The 19,895-nt window shown below is 50.7% G+C and overlaps 11 protein-coding genes across 11 annotated transcripts; 5 read left to right on the top strand and 6 right to left on the bottom strand.

Annotated features, from left to right (window-relative positions):
* Nucleotides 1–69: 69 nt before the first annotated feature.
* On the bottom strand, nucleotides 70–1,722 carry CABS01_13177 (uncharacterized protein; the record flags this gene model as incomplete). The annotated part of the gene is made up of 4 exons (XM_060546522.1): nucleotides 70–435; nucleotides 497–856; nucleotides 911–1,505; nucleotides 1,586–1,722. The coding sequence occupies 4 exons, from the start codon at nucleotides 1,720–1,722 to the stop codon at nucleotides 70–72; spliced, it is 1,458 nt and encodes a 485-aa protein (XP_060395143.1).
* Nucleotides 1,723–2,329: 607 nt separating this feature from the next.
* Nucleotides 2,330–4,212, bottom strand: CABS01_13178 (allantoate permease; the record flags this gene model as incomplete). Its single annotated transcript, XM_060546523.1, has 6 exons — nucleotides 2,330–2,489; nucleotides 2,549–3,016; nucleotides 3,069–3,483; nucleotides 3,566–3,851; nucleotides 3,908–3,933; nucleotides 4,008–4,212. The coding sequence occupies 6 exons, from the start codon at nucleotides 4,210–4,212 to the stop codon at nucleotides 2,330–2,332; spliced, it is 1,560 nt and encodes a 519-aa protein (XP_060395144.1).
* A 646-nt stretch (nucleotides 4,213–4,858) lies between these two features.
* On the top strand, nucleotides 4,859–6,189 carry CABS01_13179 (flavonol synthase; the record flags this gene model as incomplete). Its single annotated transcript, XM_060546524.1, has 4 exons — nucleotides 4,859–5,033; nucleotides 5,110–5,587; nucleotides 5,664–5,812; nucleotides 5,870–6,189. 4 exons carry the CDS (start codon nucleotides 4,859–4,861, stop codon nucleotides 6,187–6,189), a joined length of 1,122 nt encoding a protein of 373 aa, XP_060395145.1.
* A 422-nt stretch (nucleotides 6,190–6,611) lies between these two features.
* CABS01_13180 (uncharacterized protein) lies at nucleotides 6,612–6,881 on the top strand (the record flags this gene model as incomplete). Its single annotated transcript, XM_060546525.1, has 1 exon — nucleotides 6,612–6,881. The coding sequence occupies one exon, from the start codon at nucleotides 6,612–6,614 to the stop codon at nucleotides 6,879–6,881; it is 270 nt and encodes an 89-aa protein (XP_060395146.1).
* Nucleotides 6,882–7,925: 1,044 nt separating this feature from the next.
* On the top strand, nucleotides 7,926–8,288 carry CABS01_13181 (uncharacterized protein; the record flags this gene model as incomplete). The annotated part of the gene is made up of 1 exon (XM_060546526.1): nucleotides 7,926–8,288. One exon carries the CDS (start codon nucleotides 7,926–7,928, stop codon nucleotides 8,286–8,288), a length of 363 nt encoding a protein of 120 aa, XP_060395147.1.
* A 276-nt stretch (nucleotides 8,289–8,564) lies between these two features.
* Nucleotides 8,565–9,785, bottom strand: CABS01_13182 (C6 zinc finger domain-containing protein; the record flags this gene model as incomplete). The annotated part of the gene is made up of 2 exons (XM_060546527.1): nucleotides 8,565–9,422; nucleotides 9,480–9,785. The coding sequence occupies 2 exons, from the start codon at nucleotides 9,783–9,785 to the stop codon at nucleotides 8,565–8,567; spliced, it is 1,164 nt and encodes a 387-aa protein (XP_060395148.1).
* A 1,578-nt stretch (nucleotides 9,786–11,363) lies between these two features.
* CABS01_13183 (uncharacterized protein) lies at nucleotides 11,364–11,628 on the top strand (the record flags this gene model as incomplete). Its single annotated transcript, XM_060546528.1, has 2 exons — nucleotides 11,364–11,518; nucleotides 11,574–11,628. The coding sequence occupies 2 exons, from the start codon at nucleotides 11,364–11,366 to the stop codon at nucleotides 11,626–11,628; spliced, it is 210 nt and encodes a 69-aa protein (XP_060395149.1).
* Nucleotides 11,629–11,830: 202 nt separating this feature from the next.
* Nucleotides 11,831–14,347, bottom strand: CABS01_13184 (fungal specific transcription factor; the record flags this gene model as incomplete). The annotated part of the gene is made up of 5 exons (XM_060546529.1): nucleotides 11,831–12,018; nucleotides 12,085–13,423; nucleotides 13,484–13,515; nucleotides 13,586–14,154; nucleotides 14,214–14,347. The coding sequence occupies 5 exons, from the start codon at nucleotides 14,345–14,347 to the stop codon at nucleotides 11,831–11,833; spliced, it is 2,262 nt and encodes a 753-aa protein (XP_060395150.1).
* Nucleotides 14,348–14,934: 587 nt separating this feature from the next.
* CABS01_13185 (uncharacterized protein) lies at nucleotides 14,935–16,125 on the bottom strand (the record flags this gene model as incomplete). The annotated part of the gene is made up of 1 exon (XM_060546530.1): nucleotides 14,935–16,125. One exon carries the CDS (start codon nucleotides 16,123–16,125, stop codon nucleotides 14,935–14,937), a length of 1,191 nt encoding a protein of 396 aa, XP_060395151.1.
* Nucleotides 16,126–16,755: 630 nt separating this feature from the next.
* On the top strand, nucleotides 16,756–17,382 carry CABS01_13186 (uncharacterized protein; the record flags this gene model as incomplete). The annotated part of the gene is made up of 2 exons (XM_060546531.1): nucleotides 16,756–16,941; nucleotides 17,065–17,382. 2 exons carry the CDS (start codon nucleotides 16,756–16,758, stop codon nucleotides 17,380–17,382), a joined length of 504 nt encoding a protein of 167 aa, XP_060395152.1.
* A 262-nt stretch (nucleotides 17,383–17,644) lies between these two features.
* CABS01_13187 (tRNA pseudouridine synthase A) lies at nucleotides 17,645–19,611 on the bottom strand (the record flags this gene model as incomplete). Its single annotated transcript, XM_060546532.1, has 3 exons — nucleotides 17,645–17,819; nucleotides 17,873–19,294; nucleotides 19,370–19,611. 3 exons carry the CDS (start codon nucleotides 19,609–19,611, stop codon nucleotides 17,645–17,647), a joined length of 1,839 nt encoding a protein of 612 aa, XP_060395153.1.
* Nucleotides 19,612–19,895: the final 284 nt, after the last annotated feature.

Here is a 19,895-nt window from a genome sequence, read left to right on the forward strand (position 1 = left end):
GCATGGACGCTTTCAAAACACGACAAGATTGAAACAGCCTAATTAGTTAACAATACCACATTTTTTGCCCTACAGCTTCGACTTGAACTCAAGCTTTGATTGCGCTTCTGCCTTCTTTGTCTCCTTCTTCCACCACTCAACCCTGGCGTTGATAACTTCAGAAAACGCTTCAAGCCATTTAGGGTCGAACTTTGGCAGCAATCTGCCTTTAGTTCCTTGCACAGGCTCGCCGGCAATTGCCCGCAATGCTTCAAAGTATTGTTCGAAGTCGGGCGACAGAGTGAAGAAGGGAATGCCATCACCCTTGTACTCCAACCTCTTCTTCTCCCACTTTTCTTGCTCAATTCGAGGGGGCAATTTCCCGCGGCTCGCGAAGACTCGTGCCGCTGCAACGGCTTGCCACTCAAAGACGCGGAAAGTAAAGCCGCCCGTGACCTGCACGATAGAGTCAGTACATGAGCTCCAGGCACGAAGTTCTACTGATATCAAGACGTACCATCCCAATAAATGCAAGGGTTGGGTCGTCGATATTGAAGACATGCTGGTAAAGTCCCGGCACTCGTCTATTCTCCACCTTCTGCTTGGGCAAGAATGGGAAGCTGAAGTCATAACCGGTTGCAAAGACGACAGTGTCAACTTCATCCACGGTACTTCCATCGCTGAACGTAATGCGTCCACTTTTTGGACAGAAATTAGTGATCTGCGGCTTGATCGTGATATCGGGGTGCGTAAAGGGCGCCCACCCGAATGCGGCCAGGGGTTCTCTAAGTGATGCAATGACTGGCTTTTGAGACACCAGCCGAATATCGTGGAGCGCATCAAACGCAGACACGGAGCCGCCGACAACAATAACTCTCTGTGAATAGTCAGCTCAGATCTCAATATATCAAATGTACGAAAGACGGCATACTTTTCCTCGGAACTCTTCCGGGTCACGGAAATGCTTGCTATGCTTGATTCTGCCTGCAAATTTCTCGTTGAATTCGACAAGACCGGGGATTTCGGGGATATAAGGCAAGTAAAAGTGACCTGATGCCACAACCACTGCATCGAAAGTTTCTTGCCACCAGTAGTCCTTCGACTTTCCGGGTACAACCTTTCGCAACGTGAGGACCCATTCGTCACCCCTTTTTTCTGCAAGTTCAACCGTGGTGCTGAACTCAATCAACTTATCGTGCCCTCCTCGAGTGAAAATCCCCTCGACCCATTCTCTTATCAATTCTCGATGCCTGAATGGAGCGCCCGGGCCGTATTGTGCCAATGTTCGGTCGGATAGGACCTGAGGTATCGGCTCCTGCGTAAACGCCATGATTTCGGGAGTGATATTACTGTGCAGCGTCTCATGAATACCCGTGTCCGAATACCGTAACTGATGAGAATTGTTCTTTTCGGATCTCGGAGTTTCTGTAGGGAAGCTTTGAGGGATTTCAATTGGCGCATTTGCGCGTTGTTTGACTAATGCGCGCAAGGAAGGGATCCGGGGTGGCAGTTCCGGAGTGTAGACCCTACATGTATAGACACACAGGTCAGATCTCATTCGATTCACAACGGATATGAGGATAATAGCCCTCAGGGATATGCTCACCATGTCCCTCCAGCCAAGTCGCGCCGTTCGAAGACGCGTACAACATCAAACGCCTGTTCCTTCACCAAAGCGTCCGTTGCGATGGCTCCAGCCGGGCCGGCGCCAATGACTGCGACCCTCCGAATTTCCTCAGGCATCCTGAATCGTCGGGATTTCTAGAAGCTGAATTGAACATTCACGAAGGCTAACCTTAGTTGAGAGCAATCGTTGTCAATACGCAGCGGTGCTTGTAAGAAACAATCCCACGCCGGTCTCGTTCCATTCGAATTGTCTCATCGAACAGTGAGCTAATTCCCGAGCGTCCATTGGCGATATCGGCTGCGGCATCAGCTCATGTCGGACACAGTCCGAGATGTCGTGATAAGCTCTCTCGATCAACATGCGTAGCTTACCAACATAACTGGTCAGGGTGGAGTCCTTCTGTGATTGCATCACAACCCTTGAAGAAAACGCAACGCGGGACTTGTCCTTGCGCTAAGTAGACTGGATGCGCGTGTTGTCGCTCGTTTCGTCCAGACAGAACAAGAACATGCAACGGAGCCTTTCCTATCGCGAAAGAGGGGCTCATACTAAGGTAATGTGTGGTTATTGATCTACAGCCAAAATTATACTGATCAGACTTAGCATTCCAAAACAGGTACACTCAACGACGGCAGTGAACGGGATGGAATAGAGTCCTCGACAATTGGAACCACAAATACTTGGGAGGTCGTATTTGAATATGTAAATGGCGGAATGTAGTTCCTACAGAACGTATCTAAAGTGCTCATTTTCCTTATCGGTCAAGTCCTTGAATGCGAGTCTATCCCGCTCACTTTCGTCTAGACCGAGAGCATCCCGTCTCCTGTTTTCTCTATAGAGGATAAAATAGAGGCCCAAAGAAGACAGAATAGTGACGCAGTAGCTAGGAAACCGGTGTTAGAGGAGTTGAAAAGATGTTGCCTAGGTCGGCTTTTGACATACCAAATAATCAACCCCGTCCATAGCTGAGGATAATGTTGGGGTTTAGTCTCGCTCTTCACAAGCTGAGGCCCAACTATGTTTCCAACGCAATATGCGACAAATACGGCAGAAGCCATGAAGCTCTTCTTGGTTTCTCCTGCAACGTTACTGGCCCCAAGGGTGACCGTCAAGCTGACGACCGGCCCAAAGAAGCCAATAAGTGAGTATCCGACAACAGGGGCGATGGGACGATGGCCCCAGTCTGACTTCCATATAATGATAAAGCCCGCAATGACTGGGAGAGTGCATCCTATCAGTACTGGGATCCGGATATTGCGGTATTTGGAGCACAGCCATCCAGCGACGGGGATACCAATGGCGCAAATTGCACCTAGCGGGAATTGAAAAAGGATGCTGTCTAAAGCCGAGTATCCGAACGTCGAAACGATGAGGGGACCGAACCCAGATACAGCTCCATTGACTGTGTACCTGATAGCCAGTTAGTTTGCGCATTCGAGGGGAGATTTTGAACTCCTCTTACCCCGAGGCCATGGTCAAGGCGACTAGCCAGACCTTGACGTCCAGTAGCGCTTCCTTGATCTGAGCAGTCTTGATAGTTTGATTCTTAACTCCAGTTTGTCCCTGACGCAATCTCTCAATTGCGACAGCTCGCTCTTCCGGAGTGAGAAACCAGGCGGTCAGGGGAGAGTTGGGAAGGAAGAAACACCAAATACCAAATAGGAACGTTAAGCCTCCAGCAAGTACATAGATGTACTGCCATGGAGTCAACGCGCCTCCTTGTATTTGGGCGAATCCGTAGTTGAGAGCGCTTCCAATGATGGTGAACCAGCCAGTTCCGGAAAACCACCAACTCTGGCGGAGTGCTTGTTCTCTTTGGGTGTAATAGCCGCTGACGGTAGTCATGAAAGCTGTTGGAATGACAGACTCGGTGAAACCTATATCACATGATGAGCGTCACTTCAGTCTCTACTCAAACTCCATCGCTATTCAATAACTCGTGGGATGATGGCTCCTCACCCAAGAAGAATCTTTGAACCAGGAGACCTTGCCAAGTCGTCACTCCCGCTGTCGCAGCACAAATGACTGCCCAAATCATGACCACGGGGCCAAGTGTCCATCTGGTATTGAAGCGTTGAAGGAGATACGTCATTGGATACGAACCTATCAGCTGACCAAAGTAGAATATCGAAGTTGCCCAACTTAGTCGTGTTGTGTCGGTCTTTGGCGGGGTGAAAGAGGTATCGACAACTGAAAGATGCAGGTCATCAGTCATTCCGAATAACGCAGCACTTCCAAGAATTGCCTATACGCAGCTGTGAGTCTTGTTCAAGTGTTCAAGAAGCCTTCTTAAGTGCCCACCTTATCATAGTAAACCAAACCATAGCCTTGATCGCATCGTTTCATGTCAGCATCGCGCCCGACCTGTTACTGAGAGTTTTGGGTACTTTGCTGCAATTACCTATGACCATGGCTGGCATCAAGAAGAGATCGATTTTCTGGAGCACCCTCTTCTCAATGACAAGATCAATGGCAAGAGCTTCCTCGCCAATTGTCTCCAGTTTGACCGCCTGACTAGGTGCATATTTGTCATATGCTCCTGATACTGTGAATGATCCATCGTCAAGAGCCGTATGGCGGCTATCCCTAGTAGTATCGTTTGTCATTTTGATGATTGCAGATTCTTGTGGGAAGGACGTCGGTGTCAATAGTTTGGAGGCATTCGGTTGTTTGAGGCCACCCTTGATGAGAGTTTTCTGAGTACAGGCAGCAACGCGTGCAGAAACAACAGTCAAGACTAACAGATTAATCCTTGCGACTCCAAAATCTTGGCCTGTCCACGCCATTCCCAAGAATGCCTCGACACAGCATTGACAGATTGCCTCATCTGGATCCTTCCTGACGAATACTTCGGCCCCACAGCGATGCATCCTCTGCCAGGGACCAGCTTCAAGATCAGACGGCACATCTATGGACATGTAACCGAAAGCCTCGGTATCTGTGGTCCGATAGTAATATCCCGACATCGGCTTTCCTCTGTTTTCAAAGGATCGAGATTCTCATTCGGTGAAATCTAGACTTGACAATGGGATTACCAATACTTTGGCTAAACCCCTGCAGCGCAAAGGCGTTGCAACGAAACCATCCTCAGTTCACGAAATTGGAATAGGGGAGGGATGTCTGCTGCAGAAGGGCTACATGTATTACTGTTCATTGAACCTCACGCGCTATTAAGATAAGAAGCAAGAGACCTGCCAGTCTCGGCGTAGCGAGCCCCTAGGTAACTACAAGTTCCCTCGTCCTCCCTTCAAGATGACAACCACGACCTCAAAGACAGCTCCAGTCCATGTACCTTACATTCAAGCTACCGAGACAAGCGAGCAGCTAGATTGGGCAGATCTGGTGGCCTTGGACCTATCCAAATTTGACAAGTCCGGGGGTAAAGAGGAGCTTGCAGAAGAATTCACGAGAGCGATTGAACAGATAGGTACGATCACAACGCATGCATTACTGTTTCATCATCAAATTCATTAGACAGTTAAAGCTGATATTCCACTTTTAAGGCTTCTTTTACATCATCAACCATGGTCTCAGTCGGGAAGCCATCGATCAGCAGTATGCTCTGGCCTCGTCCGTTCTCAGTCTGTCGGACGAAGACAAGGCACCATACAGAGCAGCACTTGAGGCCGGCGATTTCAATGGTTGGAAGCCCCCAGGCACCAGAGAGCTGATCCCAGGCGTCCGGGACAACTTCGAGATTTACAACATCCCAAAGTTCATCTCGGAGCATGCGTCACGACCGCACCCCGATGTAGTCACAGAGAACTTCGCGTCAATCGAGCAGTTCTCCCGATACGTCAACGACGAGATTATCCGGAAGCTTCTCGTCATATTTGCGCTGGCACTTGGTCTTGAGGACGAGGAGTGGTTCGTCAAGAAGCATCGTTACGAGAAGTCTAGCGGCGACCATCTCCGATACATGAAGTATTACGCGAGAACCGAGGAGGAGAATCGAAAGCTGGGTGGTGTTTGGCTGAAGGGGTAAGAATGTCTCCTGGAAGAAATGCTTTCTGTCCGCCCCAATAGCATGTGCCCAATACTAACAAAGAAATTGAAGACACTCGGATATGGGCAGTCTGACATTGCTCTTTCGGCAACCTGTCGCTGCGCTCCAGGTCCTCACGAACGACGGGACCTGGAAGTGGGTGCGCCCGCAGACGGACGCGCTGACAGTGAACATTGCTGATGCGCTGCAATTCCTCACAAGTAAGTTGACCTGTTTTCGATGCCTTCTAAACGCCGTAGTCATTGACACCGCCATAGACGGGTACCTTAAGTCAAGCATCCACAGAGTCGTAGCGCCTCCGAAAGACCAAGCACATATCGATCGTCTGGGAGTTATTTACATGGTTCGCATAGAAGATGATACGGACCTGGTCCCGATTAAGGAGTCTCCCGTTCTACAGAAGCTTGGCCTCTCTGAGGGCACGGTACTTGGAAGTGACGGTAAGCCTGTGAAGGCAGGAGAGTGGGTGAGGGAGAGGATAATCAAGAACATCGGTGCCACGAGTCAGTCCAATGGTGACAATTCGGTCAATGATCTAGAAGTCATCAAGGGTGTCAAGACGACATATTTTGATTGAGATTCATGATCAATGGTGGTAGCCTTTGATGCAGGGCTATTCTAACAAGTATTCGAGACGTAGATCAAGGTGATGCCACATTTGGTACAAGGGGACTCTACTCGCGTCATACAGATACGTAGATGTTCTTGGCTGCGCATGGCGGTGAGACCGTAGCACCAAACTCCAGTCAGGAGAGCAGCCGCGGAGTCTCTCAATGATTTTGCACAAATTGACCTAGGCCCCCATCTTATAATCCCTTTTCGGGCGAGAAACTTTGTCATTTCGACAACTCTTCAATACCGATTCATCGGGGCAAAAGAATCTTCTTCACAACAGCATCACGCTTCATAGTCCAGTCTAGAGCCAAATTTTTCACAACCGGAAGGTACAATAGCACTGTCCAAACTTCAACCGCGCCGACTAGAAGTTTCACTTTCAAAATGTCCGGCATTCCTCTCACCGCTGGCATTGAAGCATCCAACAGGCGGCCTACACACAAAGGCCCCGGCCCCGCGTTTGAGCCCGGTCCCGCCGATTTCAAAGCAGCAAAAAAGGCTGAGCGCAGAGCCGAGAAAGAGCAGCGACGCGAAGTTGAGGGTCCGTCTCGCACAGAGAGCATTGTCCAGTCAATCAAAGACAAGTTCTCGTCCGATTCAAATACGCCTAAAAATCCAAGGATAGAGAGGGACCGGGACGGTGTTCCTATCTAGTGACTGTTGGGTGGATCATGCCGGGAGCAAGAAAGTCAGTAGAAGCAGCAGAGTGAGAGGTCGTCCAACATTCAAGCCATATTATTAGCAACGCTTATTTCTACAAGAACAAATTGAACAAAACCACTCATACATCTCAACGTCGGTGTATGATAAGCCAGCCTCCAGTGATATCTTCAATCCTGCAGCCTGCAAAGCGGGCCGCGGGAAGCTGTGAGTCTTACAGCAAGACAAGTCATCTCACCCTCACGTGGCCCTACTGATCGCTTGACAGATCCAAGCATGACGTAGTTGGTCTGAGAGTGCAGCTGATCATCGCGGGCTGAATGCATACACAGTACATAGGCTGTGTGCGCTGCGCCCCGGTGCCCGGCTATGCCAGTAGAGCTACGTCATTCGCCAACGACGCCGATCCGGCCCCGCTCCGGCTAGCTCGTCCCCGCTCCCTGCCTCCAGGAATCCGCAAGAGCCCCACAACGCGGAACTGCCCCGTGAATCCACTCCCTCCGGTCAGATGATTGAAATCAGTGTACATCGTCTTACCCTTTTGCGTAAGTCCCCAGGGCGGCAGAAAGTCGCTCATTGCAAGGCTGATTTAGGTGACAGCTTTCAGGACCCTGCGATTCGCTTATTCGGAGTTTTATGAGCTCATCCTGGATATTCCATGATCCTTCGCGCCGCTAGAAGCCTTCTGGAAGGCAGACTTCCCGGTGATCGTGGCTTCCATCGAAGCTTGTTTCTTCGCCCCTAGCAGGCACACTGGTAGGATAGGCAGGAAACTTGGCCTCACTTTGTCTACCATCACTCGATATTCTACTTAAGCCATCAGTCCCTTCCATCTACTCTGTATCTACATCTGCATCATCATCAATATCAATCTCATCACATAGACATACCGTTCCGTCCACCTCAAAGGGAACACGAAATAAGCACTCATACCAAATTCTCAAATACAGCAGTCATCTTCAAAAAGGACTGGTCAAGGTCAACTTACTACAAACAAATTCCATACGATTCTCGGTACCTGGATTCCTGACGCTCAAGATGTGTATCCCATTTCGATCAAAGAAGCACACGTATAACGGCTCCGAGTACGCACCAAGACCAGCCATGGGCGGTACACCAAATTACGGTGCCATGCCGGGCTACGTCAATGATTCCAGCGGTGGCTGGCGCAGAAGCCGCATGCACGGAAATCACAGAGATTATAACGCGGGCTACACGGGAGTGAGTGCTGGGGGCTTCGGCTGGGGCGGTGATGGCGGCGGTGGAGGACACCACGGAGGAGGTGGTCACCATGGGGGAGGCGGCCACCATGGGGGAGGGGGTGGTTGCGATGGAGGTGGTGGAGGTGGCGGAGGTGGAGGCGGTGGTGATGGGGGCGGCGGTGGAGGTGGTGGTTGCTAAACTTGGAGTACAGGTGGTGGATGGGATGCCTTTCGTCGATACCTTTATGACTTGCGATACCTGTTCTTCGTTAGCAGACAATGATTATGAATAATGCTTATAGACTTCTTCGGACGAACTCATGCACTTATGGACGACTGATTTGTAAGCCACCTACTTAGGTACGCTTTGGAGGCCGGAGAACTTGCGTACCTGAATGCAGCTCTCTATATTTACAGAACATATGAACTTACTAACCAGAAGAATCCCATTTACCCAGATTACTAAGCAGTCCGTTCAGCACATGCTAAAGCTAAGACCGTGTTTCTTCATCACCATGTTCAACCCTCGAGGTCCATAAGCTCTCGGATCATCATCTTGCCACAACAGTTCAACCGCTTTAGCCGCTTCTCGTACACCACCTGGCGATCGCGGATTCGAGTTTAGTCCCAATCGAAAGGCGTGGACGTGCTCTGGCTTCTTACAACAGGATGCCAAAATCGACCCCGGCCACAGCATCATCCTCCGCAGCGGTGACTTGCTGGTATAAACGGCCCAACAGAGAGGCAATATCTTGTCTATCCGAGATTCGATCTCAGCAAGGAGTTCCGCGTTCTTATGTATATCTTGGTGGAAGGCAGAATGGACGATGAGAATTAGAGCGGTGCGGTAGATGGCGACGGCTGTTGATTGTTGGTAGCGAGGGCATGCGTCTTCGTCTTCAAGAACGTCGGATGAGGGATCCAATGAGTCTAGCTTCTTCAGAAGTGACTTGTAAGATTCGAACAGACCATCGGATGTGGATCCACTCAGTTCCTCTCTCCTACGCTTCTCAAGAAGATTTGAGATATCTGGTATCATGGCAAAGAGCCTATGGCCAAAACCTAGCATGAATCCTCGCGACTTGAATTGGCCCAGAAATTCTAGAGAGCCGAGGAAGGGATCCACTGTCACGGGGTTCTCCTCCTGCAAGCCTCGTGGCGTGACTGCTAACTTTAGAGCGAACATGGCATATATCTCCAGGAGAAAGCCACGGATATGCTCAGTCTTCTTTGAAGCTGATGGCTTGTAGGTGTCAGCTGCCAATTCCATCACGTAATGACGGCTAGCTCGAATATGATGATAGACGGCCCCCGAGTTATCGCCTTGAACCCCCTGCACAAGGTTAGTCGGATGCAACATGCTGACAAGAGAAATAGACAAATGACTTACTTCGAAAATGCATAGCATGATGAGAATCAGAAGCGTGTAGAGCTTCTTGTCCTCATCGCGTTCGCCAAATGGACACGCCGCATCGTCACAAAGCGCTTTTCGTAGTCCTTCAAGCAGCCGGGCATAATGCCTTCGAGTCATGACTTCCAACTGCGGGCGATCAGGCTCTAGAACGGCCATATGTGCTCCTCCGATAGCGAGAACGCAGTCCATCACAAGACTATCGGAAGCCGCTAGAGGTAACACATAGTTGATAAACGGGTTACCATCTGCGCTAGGACCACGAGCTAGTAGCTCCGCGGTCATATCGAGGTATTGATCATACAGCGGCCTTGAACTGCTGCTTAAGTTTGAAAGAGTCCCAAATGTGAGAGATGCGCGCAGAGATGATGTGTTCTCAAGTACTTCCGGGATAGATGCCGTCGTCGGAACAGTTGCTCTAGGTCGACTAGGTAGCGTCGTATGCTGCTGAGCAGATCCATTGCTCTCCGAGGTTTCATTTGTTGACGGTATTTGTTTTGGAAGGATGTCTCTGGTACTCTTATTGACGATATCTTCTGCAGATACAGGCCATGTGCATTCCCGTCCGGTGCGGGCACAGGACGTGCAACATGGTCTGCGTTCGTCACACTTCTTCCGTTTAGCGCGGCATGTCAAGCAGCCATTCTTTGACCTAGGAATGTTGCGGCGATACTTGGTCGGGTAGCGTGCACCTTCCTGTGGCAGATTTTGCTGATCTGTTGCAGTTGACATGCTTGAGCCTGAGCAAGGTGGTTTATGTTGATATCTTGATGGCTGGCGTTGCTAGCAGGAATAGCTAGCTTGGGCGCGCTTAGATAGGGGTAAGGTCGATAGGAAATGTTGACTGCTAGATATGTCCTAAGTGCATCAGTTATACTGTAGGCAACCATCAAAGATTCCGTAACTTGTTACACCGCCGGGTGCCTCACGCTTGATCGGTGCGGCGCTGACGCGCCTGTCAGCTGACCATCGAAGGATTCGCGACCTGGAACACAGCCCCAGCCCCGCTATGCCCGACCAGTGAGCCAAGTTTGCTGTGAAGTATGCCTACCCATCAATTGTTCTTGATAAATGACTTAAATTCAATAAAACGCGGCAAGATCTAATCGATATGTTGCCTGAATCTTTATACCTAAAGCGTGACAAAATTTCACCATGAAACATTGAGTTAATATATTCTAGCCGGAGGCCATGACTTGTCACCTTCTACATATTCAGGCGCATAGGTATATCACGCTCCATCTTGTGATTTAGACTCTTTCTTTGAGCTCAAGATTGTCCTATTTTCTGTTTCTCTCATGACAAGACCTCTGGTACTCCTTTCATTCATACCTACTGTGAGGCCCTGCCTATATTGACTGAAACCCCTTGTGCCTTCCATTCTTCAATGACTTGACCGAACCTTCCTGCCTAAAACCTATGGGCGTTGCTTCCTTCCTCCTCTTAACTTGGCCTTAATGAGAACACCATGTGACCAAGGTATGAGAACAGAAGAGGAAGGAGTTGATCAATATTTTTAAGTAAGGGAAAATACCACAGAAAGTATTGTTACTGCCTCTGGAGGCAGGCCTTCCAAAACACCTGCATCACCGGGAATATATTGTTCCTTTCCTCCCGTCTCGACAGTGAATGTATTCACAGTCTGCTGATGCATGTCACCATTCACGTCAGCAGTCACTTCTTATTCACCAAAAACTTCAATTCAGAACGTCACGTCAATAAAGCCTCAAAGGGCTTACCTTCCCGTAAGATTGCCCTCTCGTCTGTCTCTCAATTGCGGAAAGTCTCGATAACACAAATACCTACCTTAGGCTACAAGATATTTCTGCGCACATTCCATCACAATCAATACCTGCATACTCAATGGCGGGCGAGAACGAACAAGAACCTGGTCCGCAATATATTCAACCTGCCTCTTCCCCTGGCGCTCCAGCAGAACAGCAATCCGACCTAACTCAAGAGCAAATGCATCTGCGTGGAGGCTGCATCGACCACGATGGCTTTTGCTGTGGTGTCTGGTAAGTATTTAGAATCATTAGATATCTATAGCAGACGAATCTGACAGAGTATCAGGCCTGCCGATGGATGCTACCCTGGAGCGCTGTGTGCCTTCTGCACTGTTATGTGAAGCAGACGACTCCTCGAAACAAAGACACTGAGATGTCCAGATATCTCTAAGGACACCGGGGTAGTCAGAATGGGGATGAATGGCAAACAGAAAAATGATGGAGAGATCGCAAACGGTCTGATCCCAATTATCATATCAAAGAGAAACCTCGGCTTCTATAGCTACAGTTCCGCATCTGAAATTGCACGTTTGACCATTGACTTTACTGTGAACCAATATTTGATGCAAAATTGATAATACTCCACTGATACTGTCCTTGATCACCCATAATCACCCATTCACTTATAGTTGAGTCCCCATGACTTGCTGGGACTCCAGATTGTTTGCTGCAGAGCGTACCCGCCGGTAGCTCGTCGGGAAGGCCATTGAAAGGCGAGAAAAGATCCATGCCTGCATGTAAAAACCATCAGCCATTCCAATGTTCAACCTTTATTTGTGTTTCAAGTTCGTACTCACCGTTATCCCTTTCATCTGACATGAAAGCCTCGGTCAAGAATATTTGCTCATCAAGCATGACTTGATCTCCAACAAGACCTTCCAGAAAAGCATCCTTCGAATTTGCGATAGGCTCTGAAAGCAGTTGGATAGGCCGGTCAGCTACAAGGGTAGCATCGAACCTCGGACCGCCAGCTCGCGCAAGGACGATGCTAACTGCTTGTGATGCCTTCTTCGCTTCAACTGAGTCTTCGGCCTTTCTCATCCAGATGCTGCGAGCAGTCCTCAACGCAGTCAATATCTCGTTCTCTCGGCCCAAAGTTTGCCTTTGGTAAACCAGCGAACAGAGGACCATGGTGGCTGTCAAGAAGTGGTGGTTCATGATAGATCCTACCCTCCAGTGCATCATGAAGAGCTGGCCGCCGGGGCACGTTTCTTCGTCTAGAGTATGTTGGATCTGTAGCATTCCAAGAGCTGCATCAATACAAGCTGTCCTTGAGTATGAGTACGCGTCATCATGCTCTATAGTCGATTTTGCGAAGAGGAACCGACGATGCAACATGATTTTTCCCTCGCAAAACATGTGGCGAAGGAAAAGGCGGGCCATGATTACTTGGGGGGAGTCGGTGACGCTGGAGGCCATAGACTTCATGCGGAGTGGTAGAGGGATGTTGTTGTATGCCTGCTCAAGAATCCCGTCAAGTCGCATTATGTCCGCGTAACTACTTGGGCTGAGGGATGCTGCAAGGTCGGAGATGGTCCCTAGAGCGATCAGAAGTCTCCTTCGAGCAATGATCCCCAGGGCTGTTGTATGCTCCGTCTCTGGCCTTGGCGGTGGTAGACTTGTCATTTCTCCGTGCAGGTCTTCATCGTTCAAATTTCGTGGCTCGGCTGTGTCGAACTCGCCATCTCGTACCATGCGGGGCATTCCCATCTGACCTGAGATCAAGATGTCTCCCAATAGTACGGTTGCCCATACTCGGCGCCTCATCTCTGCCTTTAGCGGGGTAATTCCTGGGAAGTGTTTGGGATCTCTGTGGTACCCCATTCGTTTGGCTAGGTTGACTTCGAGGCCAAGCAAGAACCAAACATCCCTCTGCGCGTCGTCATGTATCCTGAATTCAACGTAGACGTAATTCATGAAAGTCTCTAGCGCATAGTCGCCACCTTGAGTATACTCTCCCATCAGCAGACATTGTACCAGTTTCTCTCGGTACAGTTCTATCTGCAGCTGTTGGTGGCCATCTTCAGATACGTCAGTGGAAGGGTCCGATGCGATGACAGCTAAGCAAATCATGCTGAAAAGAAGACCGATCCACATTGTGGAAGTGTCGTTGGGATCGCGCCAGAATTGTTCGTACTATCACCCATGCCGCTATCAGTCAATTGACCTGGCTAAATGTAGAGAAATTACACTTACCTCTTTGAGAAACGTTGGGCCATGGACGGACGCTGCTGTGCATTAGTAAGGGATACTCTCAAATCCAAGCAATCGGCCAAGACAAGGCGCGAAAAGACATACATGAAGAGACGAGGTCTAGACGGTTGAAATACCGAGATATGTAGCGGTCTACTGCATTTTTTGGCGGCAGGGTGGACAGGATTTCTGACCTTGAAGCTGCAGGTCGGCATCCGTACAAAAGCAAGGGGCGCTGCCACCTTCGACGTTGGGTGAAAGAGCTTGGGTCTTCAAAGCAGTAATCTGCTGTTGGACTTTCTGCCAGCTTGGACTGTTCCTCTCGATCGAAGTGGTCTTTCAAATCTGCAATACTCTCCATGATCGCTGACCAGTGTTCACTGCCGACATACTGGTGTTCCATAGCGCTTGACCGCATACTCCCCGTCTCTGAGCGATCGTCAATTGGCGTAGGTATGTTTGCAGGCGTACCGATCTGACTCGTTCGGTTTTCCGATGACCCCAACATTGTAACCAATTGCTCGAGGTGGACTAGACGATCTTGCAGACTTATATTGGGAGCGCCACTAGATGTGACCTTTGGAGGTGGGATGGTGTCGTTGGTTTCTGGATAGACACAATCCTGGCCCCTACAGGAGCAGGTTCTACAGGGTCGTTGACGATCACATCGAATCCTGAGCAGTGTGTTAGAAGCACGGGTCAGCCGAAATGGTAAATAAAGATTCAGACTTACTTGCGGCGTCGACAACTATTACAGGAAAGTTGAGGTTTATCTCGCCGTCGACTGGCACTAGGTTGAGGTTGAGATGAGACATTCGTCGGTGTACCCGGAGGACGAGGTCTGGCAGCTAGCGCAGGATATGCCATATTCGCGTTCTGGGAGACTGCAAACAATTGGAGTTGAAAGTTGAGAACAAGACTACGAAATTCGCAGATTTTAGCAGATGAGTTGTTAATCTTTAGGAGTAGTGATGAAGTCACGGGTCATTTCGGTTGTTTTCACAGCTTTGTAAATGCAGGAAGTGTACATGTAAGCGCTAATCCCGGAGCGGCTATGGACTTAAGGTCCGACCCTCCGACCCTCCGCCCGGCTCTACGCTGCCCCTTGAGCATATATGCTCGACTCCAGTATGGAAACTCAGATACCTCAATTTCAGTTAAATTTTAGATTCACAGGCCTCTTATAAAATCATCCAAGAAGATTTAGTGACTATTTAGATGCTCTGATGGATTCTTCGTTCTGACCATAGCGACACTCATGCAGCCACATCAGTCACTGGGACCAAACTTCCGCGGTTCTGTTAGTTCCACATTATCTTCTGGTAACATGTTGAGGAAGAAAGCATTCACGCTTCAATCAAGATCAAATGCATTTATATTTTGAGGTGGCGTTCTTTTAAGGCACATGTAATAGCCCCACAATCTCGCCAGGTGAGCTATGGCACTCCTAACTTCTAAGGATCCCAAATATCCTGCTCGTCATCGGACGGGAATTCGACAAAAGAGCGCAGCTTCACCCACCCTTCTTCAACAAGAGTAGAGAACGTGAGACCTTCATTCTCCAGCCACAACATCTGCGCCGTGCCGTCCGAAGTAGATATCTCAGTAATCTTAGCCTGGGAGGAAGAATGAACAGCCATCAGGCACCGGATCAGCTTTGACCAAATCGGACGACCTGGAGTGTCGAAAAGTTGATGACCAGCAAGTTGCCGATACATATCGTACCAGCTCCAGTTGAAGTTCCGCAAGCCCAGATGTAGATCTTTTCGAGCAACCTCAAAGGCAAAGGGAACGAAGCCTGCTTGATCCCAGTTGAGTATGGCCACAAGCCTGTACTCATCACCGCGCTCGGTATAGACCTTCTTAACAAGTAGGTTGTGGGGCTCCAAGTCGTTGTGGCACAAGACTGAGCTTTGAGTTAGCAGATCCAAGTCTGTTTCAGCGAACCCGAAGTGTTCCGCTTCGGGCGCATGCACACTCACGACCAAAGTCCCATCAGTCCTTCCGTTCACCGCGCAATCGGCGTTTCGGGGGCAGAGGTTACGGCGCATTAGGGACGCAAAGTCGGTATGATATCCGTAAGGCGGACCGCCGACTAGGATGGAGAGCTCCGTCTTCTTTGTCTCGAATGGGGTGTTCCGAAGTAATTGCCATTGCTCGAATGTCAGCTTCTGCAAGGAGAGGCTACACAACTTGGACACTGCCTCGAATAAATCTCCGACAATTTCTCCTCGATTTTCGACGCCCAAGTCATCCCACACTGTTTCCAGTGGACAGGAATCCGGGTACCATTGAGAAAGGACATAGGAAACCTTCGTACCGTCTTTCATCCAACTGTATCCAGAACCCCAGACCTTCGGAACCAGCGAAGGAAGGACGGTTCGGGCTAGGTTCGTGATTGCAGCAGTTGCCAGGGGAGATTCATTCTTTTCGTACTTTTGGATCCGTACAAACAACTGACGGGGAATCCCAGGTGGAGGTTGACTTTCTTTGAAATTCAACAGGAAGGCGCAAAAGATCATGTTATTCTGAAGGACTTGTACCTGGACCTTGGTATCGTCGGTATCCTCGCCGAGCTCAGGCATGCCCCCGAGGACATATGAGTCTGGGAACAGACCGTTGGGGTTGATGGTATAAGTAGTCATGTTGGGTTGTTGGAGTGTTGGAAGGTAATGTTGCCCACTTGAATGATTTGCTTTCAGCTTAAAGTGTTGTATCTGAGTCGAGCTTGAAATATAGGTGGGAAATGAGTTGATGAGAAGGAATTCCGGCCTGAGAACACACACACTTTATAATCAGTCACTCGGGGGATGAAGGCCTCTGGAATACGTCAAGGAAATGATGCGACAGGTCGTGAACTTGACCCGGCAGCCTTTGTTAATATGCGATGTGTTGTTTGACAAAGAACGTTGGCGGCAGCCAAAGCTCACTGTTTGGAACGGCTCCTTTGACTTAGGGTCAGATCGATTTCTTCCACCATTATTGAAAATTTCAACAGTGAGATTGTATTTCATGTCCATTCAACTGTGTTAGCGAACATACTGATTGCTGGCTCCTTTTCATGCGATCAAGAGTGTTTCCTGTCGCTGACCGACGGTTTCGGTGTAAAGGCTCGGTAAGGCCCTAGAGGTCACAGTACACCGAGGAACCCCCACCACACCGCCCCACCAGGAATTCAAGATTCAGCAGGAGCTCTGACCTCTCACCTCACCTCCAACGCCGCCATCCTCACAAACTCCCTCTCGCAAGTATCGACACCATAAAAATCCGGCACCATGGACACCTCACGAGACTCATCGAATCTACTGGACACGCATAATCGGCTCATTGCCGACGTCCTCTCCCGCTTCCGGATGCTCACAATGCTCGCGACGATCCAAGCTGAAGGAGAGCGTAAGAACGTTGAGCCGCAGACGGTCGCTGTGACGGGCATGTCGATGCAAATGGAATTTGAAGGACTGGTATGCCACCACTGACCACTCTATCCCCAAATTCTCCTGAAATCCAGACGCACACTGCCAATTGCGCCCACCTTCCCCACCTTGGAGAATGAACACAACACCCGGCTGACCATGAGCTCGCAGCACGCATCAATCAAAGACCTCCTCGCACTCAGCCGCCGCCTCAAAGAGCTCTGGCTGTTCGGCAAGCTAGGACAGGGAGAAGGCGACGCTCGCATTCAGGCAGACAAGCTCCAGGCCGACGTGGTCCGGTGCGCGGAGCTCCTTAACGCCATCCAGGAGACGCGGTTCGCTGGTCTTGCAGCCGCGGCAGGGGGCAAATGGGTGCCGATGGGTCGCGCGGATGGTGCAGCTGGAGAGGGTGCTGCTGCGGCTGCTGCTGCTGCTGCTCCCCCACCTGCTGCTCCGACGGCTCCGAATGGGGCTGGTGGTGCTGCGTAGGGACGGGATCGTGAATTGACTTGAGAAGTCGGAGGGAGAAAGGCGAAAACTACGATTTGCATGCTTTGGCGTTTGGGCTTGGGGTTCTCGAGATGGGGACAACGTATCTCTGGACACGCAACGCTGATACCCGTATACAGAGGACGGAAAAGGGAATTTTATGCATTTTTAATTCTATTGTATCATTTTTATGAGCAGTCACCGCTGCGCTGTCAACCCTGATCTTCCACATCCAGCAACTCTATCGCCTGATCTGGCTGACTTAACCGTCACCGTTGACAGGGTTCTCGTCTTCGTCACCAAGCGCCGACTCGAGGGTCTTGCTTCCCTTCTCTTCCTTTCCGGTTCGAACCCCACCAGCCTCGATGCCGCCGGCCGTGAGCCACAGGAAATAGTCGGACTTGAAGTTATCTACCTGCTGGAAGAAGATGTGGAAGCTGGAGACATGATCAGTAAATGTATTAAATAGAAAGGATAGGGTATCACATACGTGTTCTCCTGCTCTTCAACCTCAAAGATGCGCTGGTAGATCTGCTTATCCTTGAAGGCCTGCAATTTCTCGTCGTACTTCGCAAAGTCGATCGTCTCCTTGCCAAAGTTGTCTGCCGCCCGCTTGTTGTAGGCATCGAACACGGGTCGCTCCAAAAGAAGACCCAGACCAGGAGCCTTGGGAATCGCAATCCTCGTGGGACCGTAACTCTCCTTGATGCGCTTCAGTGGGGTGGCGCAACGGACGACGAGGGAAGCCATGCCGACCATCTTGCGAATCTGGTGCATCATGAAACTTTGTCCGTGGACCTTGGTGGAGACCCACTCGGTATCGCGAATCTGAATCGGCTGCATGTTGACCTTGAAGGACTTGATGTGGCGCTTGGCTGACGGGTCCTTGAAGCTCTTCTGGACGGTGTAGTTGTGGAAGTTGATTGTGCCGCAGTACATGTTGAGGGCCTCCTGGAGCTGAGCGAGGCGCTCGGGGGTAACACGGTAACGTCTCTTGGCTGCAATGTAGGCGGCCTTGATGTCGCGCAGGGCAAAGTCAAGGGGGGTGAGGTCGCGGTTTCTGGGCTTGACGCTTCCTTCGGGGACCTCTGCGGGGGCCTTGTTCTCCTCGGTGGTGGCGGGCTGGGCTGGTGCCTCCTCAGTTTTCGTCTCGGGGGCGGACTTGGCCTCGTCTGCCTGTGCGGTCGCATCCTCGTCGGCGTGGATTCGCTCCATCACCTTGGCCTTGGTCTCGGGATCGAGCTTTTCGAGGATCGGCTTGATGTCCTCCTCGTCAACCTTTCTCCAGTATCCCTCGACATCGGCCAGCTTCTTTGAGAACTCTTCGTAGTAGCCCTTCTCCTTCGCGGCCTCAACCAGCTGCTTCCACAGCCAGCTGTCGGGATGAGGGGGCAGAAGGCAGTATGTCGGCATGAGGTACTCGTACCATCTCGAGTCGCAGGTTTGGTAGCAGCTGAAGGAGTTGTTGGTACGCTGGATACCCCAGACACGGATCTGGTCGGGCAGAGCGGCGTTGATTTTCTCGACAATGTCCTCGTCTTCGATAATGAGCTTCAAGCTGATGACGTTGCCAGCAGCGTGGACGCCTTTGTCGGTTCTCGCGCATCGGACGAGACTCGACTTCTTGTGGTCATCGGCATTGGCCTTTGAGATGGCTCCAGCAGCAACAAAGGCTTTGAACAAGTCTCCCTCGATTGTCTTTTCCTCATTGTTGATCTGCATGCCCTTGTAGCCCGTGCCTGAGTATCCGACCATGACGGCCACCTTTCGCTTCGGCTTGCGACCCTCGGCGGCGATCTCTTCGGCGGTAAAAGGGTTTTCGGTGGTCTCAGGGTTGCCGTCCTTGTCTACCTTCCTGCGCTTGAATTCTTGGTACTCGGCATTGCGTCCGCGCTTGTCGGTGGCCTCACGGCTATTCCCTGGTTAGACATCATTGGCGCCAGTTGCAAACACGAATAACAAGTCAATTGACAAGGGCAGAGCTTACCTCCACGCCGACCGGCCGACGTCGTGCTTCCGCTTCGGTCCGCGCGACTTGCCGCCTCGCCTGTTGTCGTCGCGCCTGTCGCCGCGTCGGCCCTCCTGTGATTTTTCCACTGCAGCACCGGGCTGGGCTGAGCCATCTGCGCGGGACTCTGATGAAATTGACGGCTTGTCGCCAGTCGGGAGGTCGGCAGGTTGCCTCGCGGGAGCACCGCCGGCCGGTTGAGGAGCATCGTCGGTCGCCATGTTCGAATTGAGGTGGCGGACGTTCTCATCGTCCGTACAATGCAGATGGAGGTTTTGCGCCCGCCTACACCAGAAGCTCTTGTCAAGAAATTTTCCTGCGAGCTGCAAGGCTGCGGGACGCGGCGCGGAGAGGCGGGGCAACTCGGCTGAACACCGGTAGGTGGGGTCTCTCAACCACGCTAGGCCTGGATAGGCCTAGAGATACCTGGCCATGCACAGACTAAAAGCATCTCATTCTCATTTCAGTCTCATTGCCTCTCCCTCCTTACTCACTTACTTCAAAT

This window comes from Colletotrichum abscissum (genome assembly GCF_030869225.1).
Source record: "Colletotrichum abscissum strain IMI 504890 chromosome Unknown Scaffold_43.1, whole genome shotgun sequence".
In the NCBI taxonomy this organism is placed as follows: domain Eukaryota; kingdom Fungi; phylum Ascomycota; class Sordariomycetes; order Glomerellales; family Glomerellaceae; genus Colletotrichum; species Colletotrichum abscissum.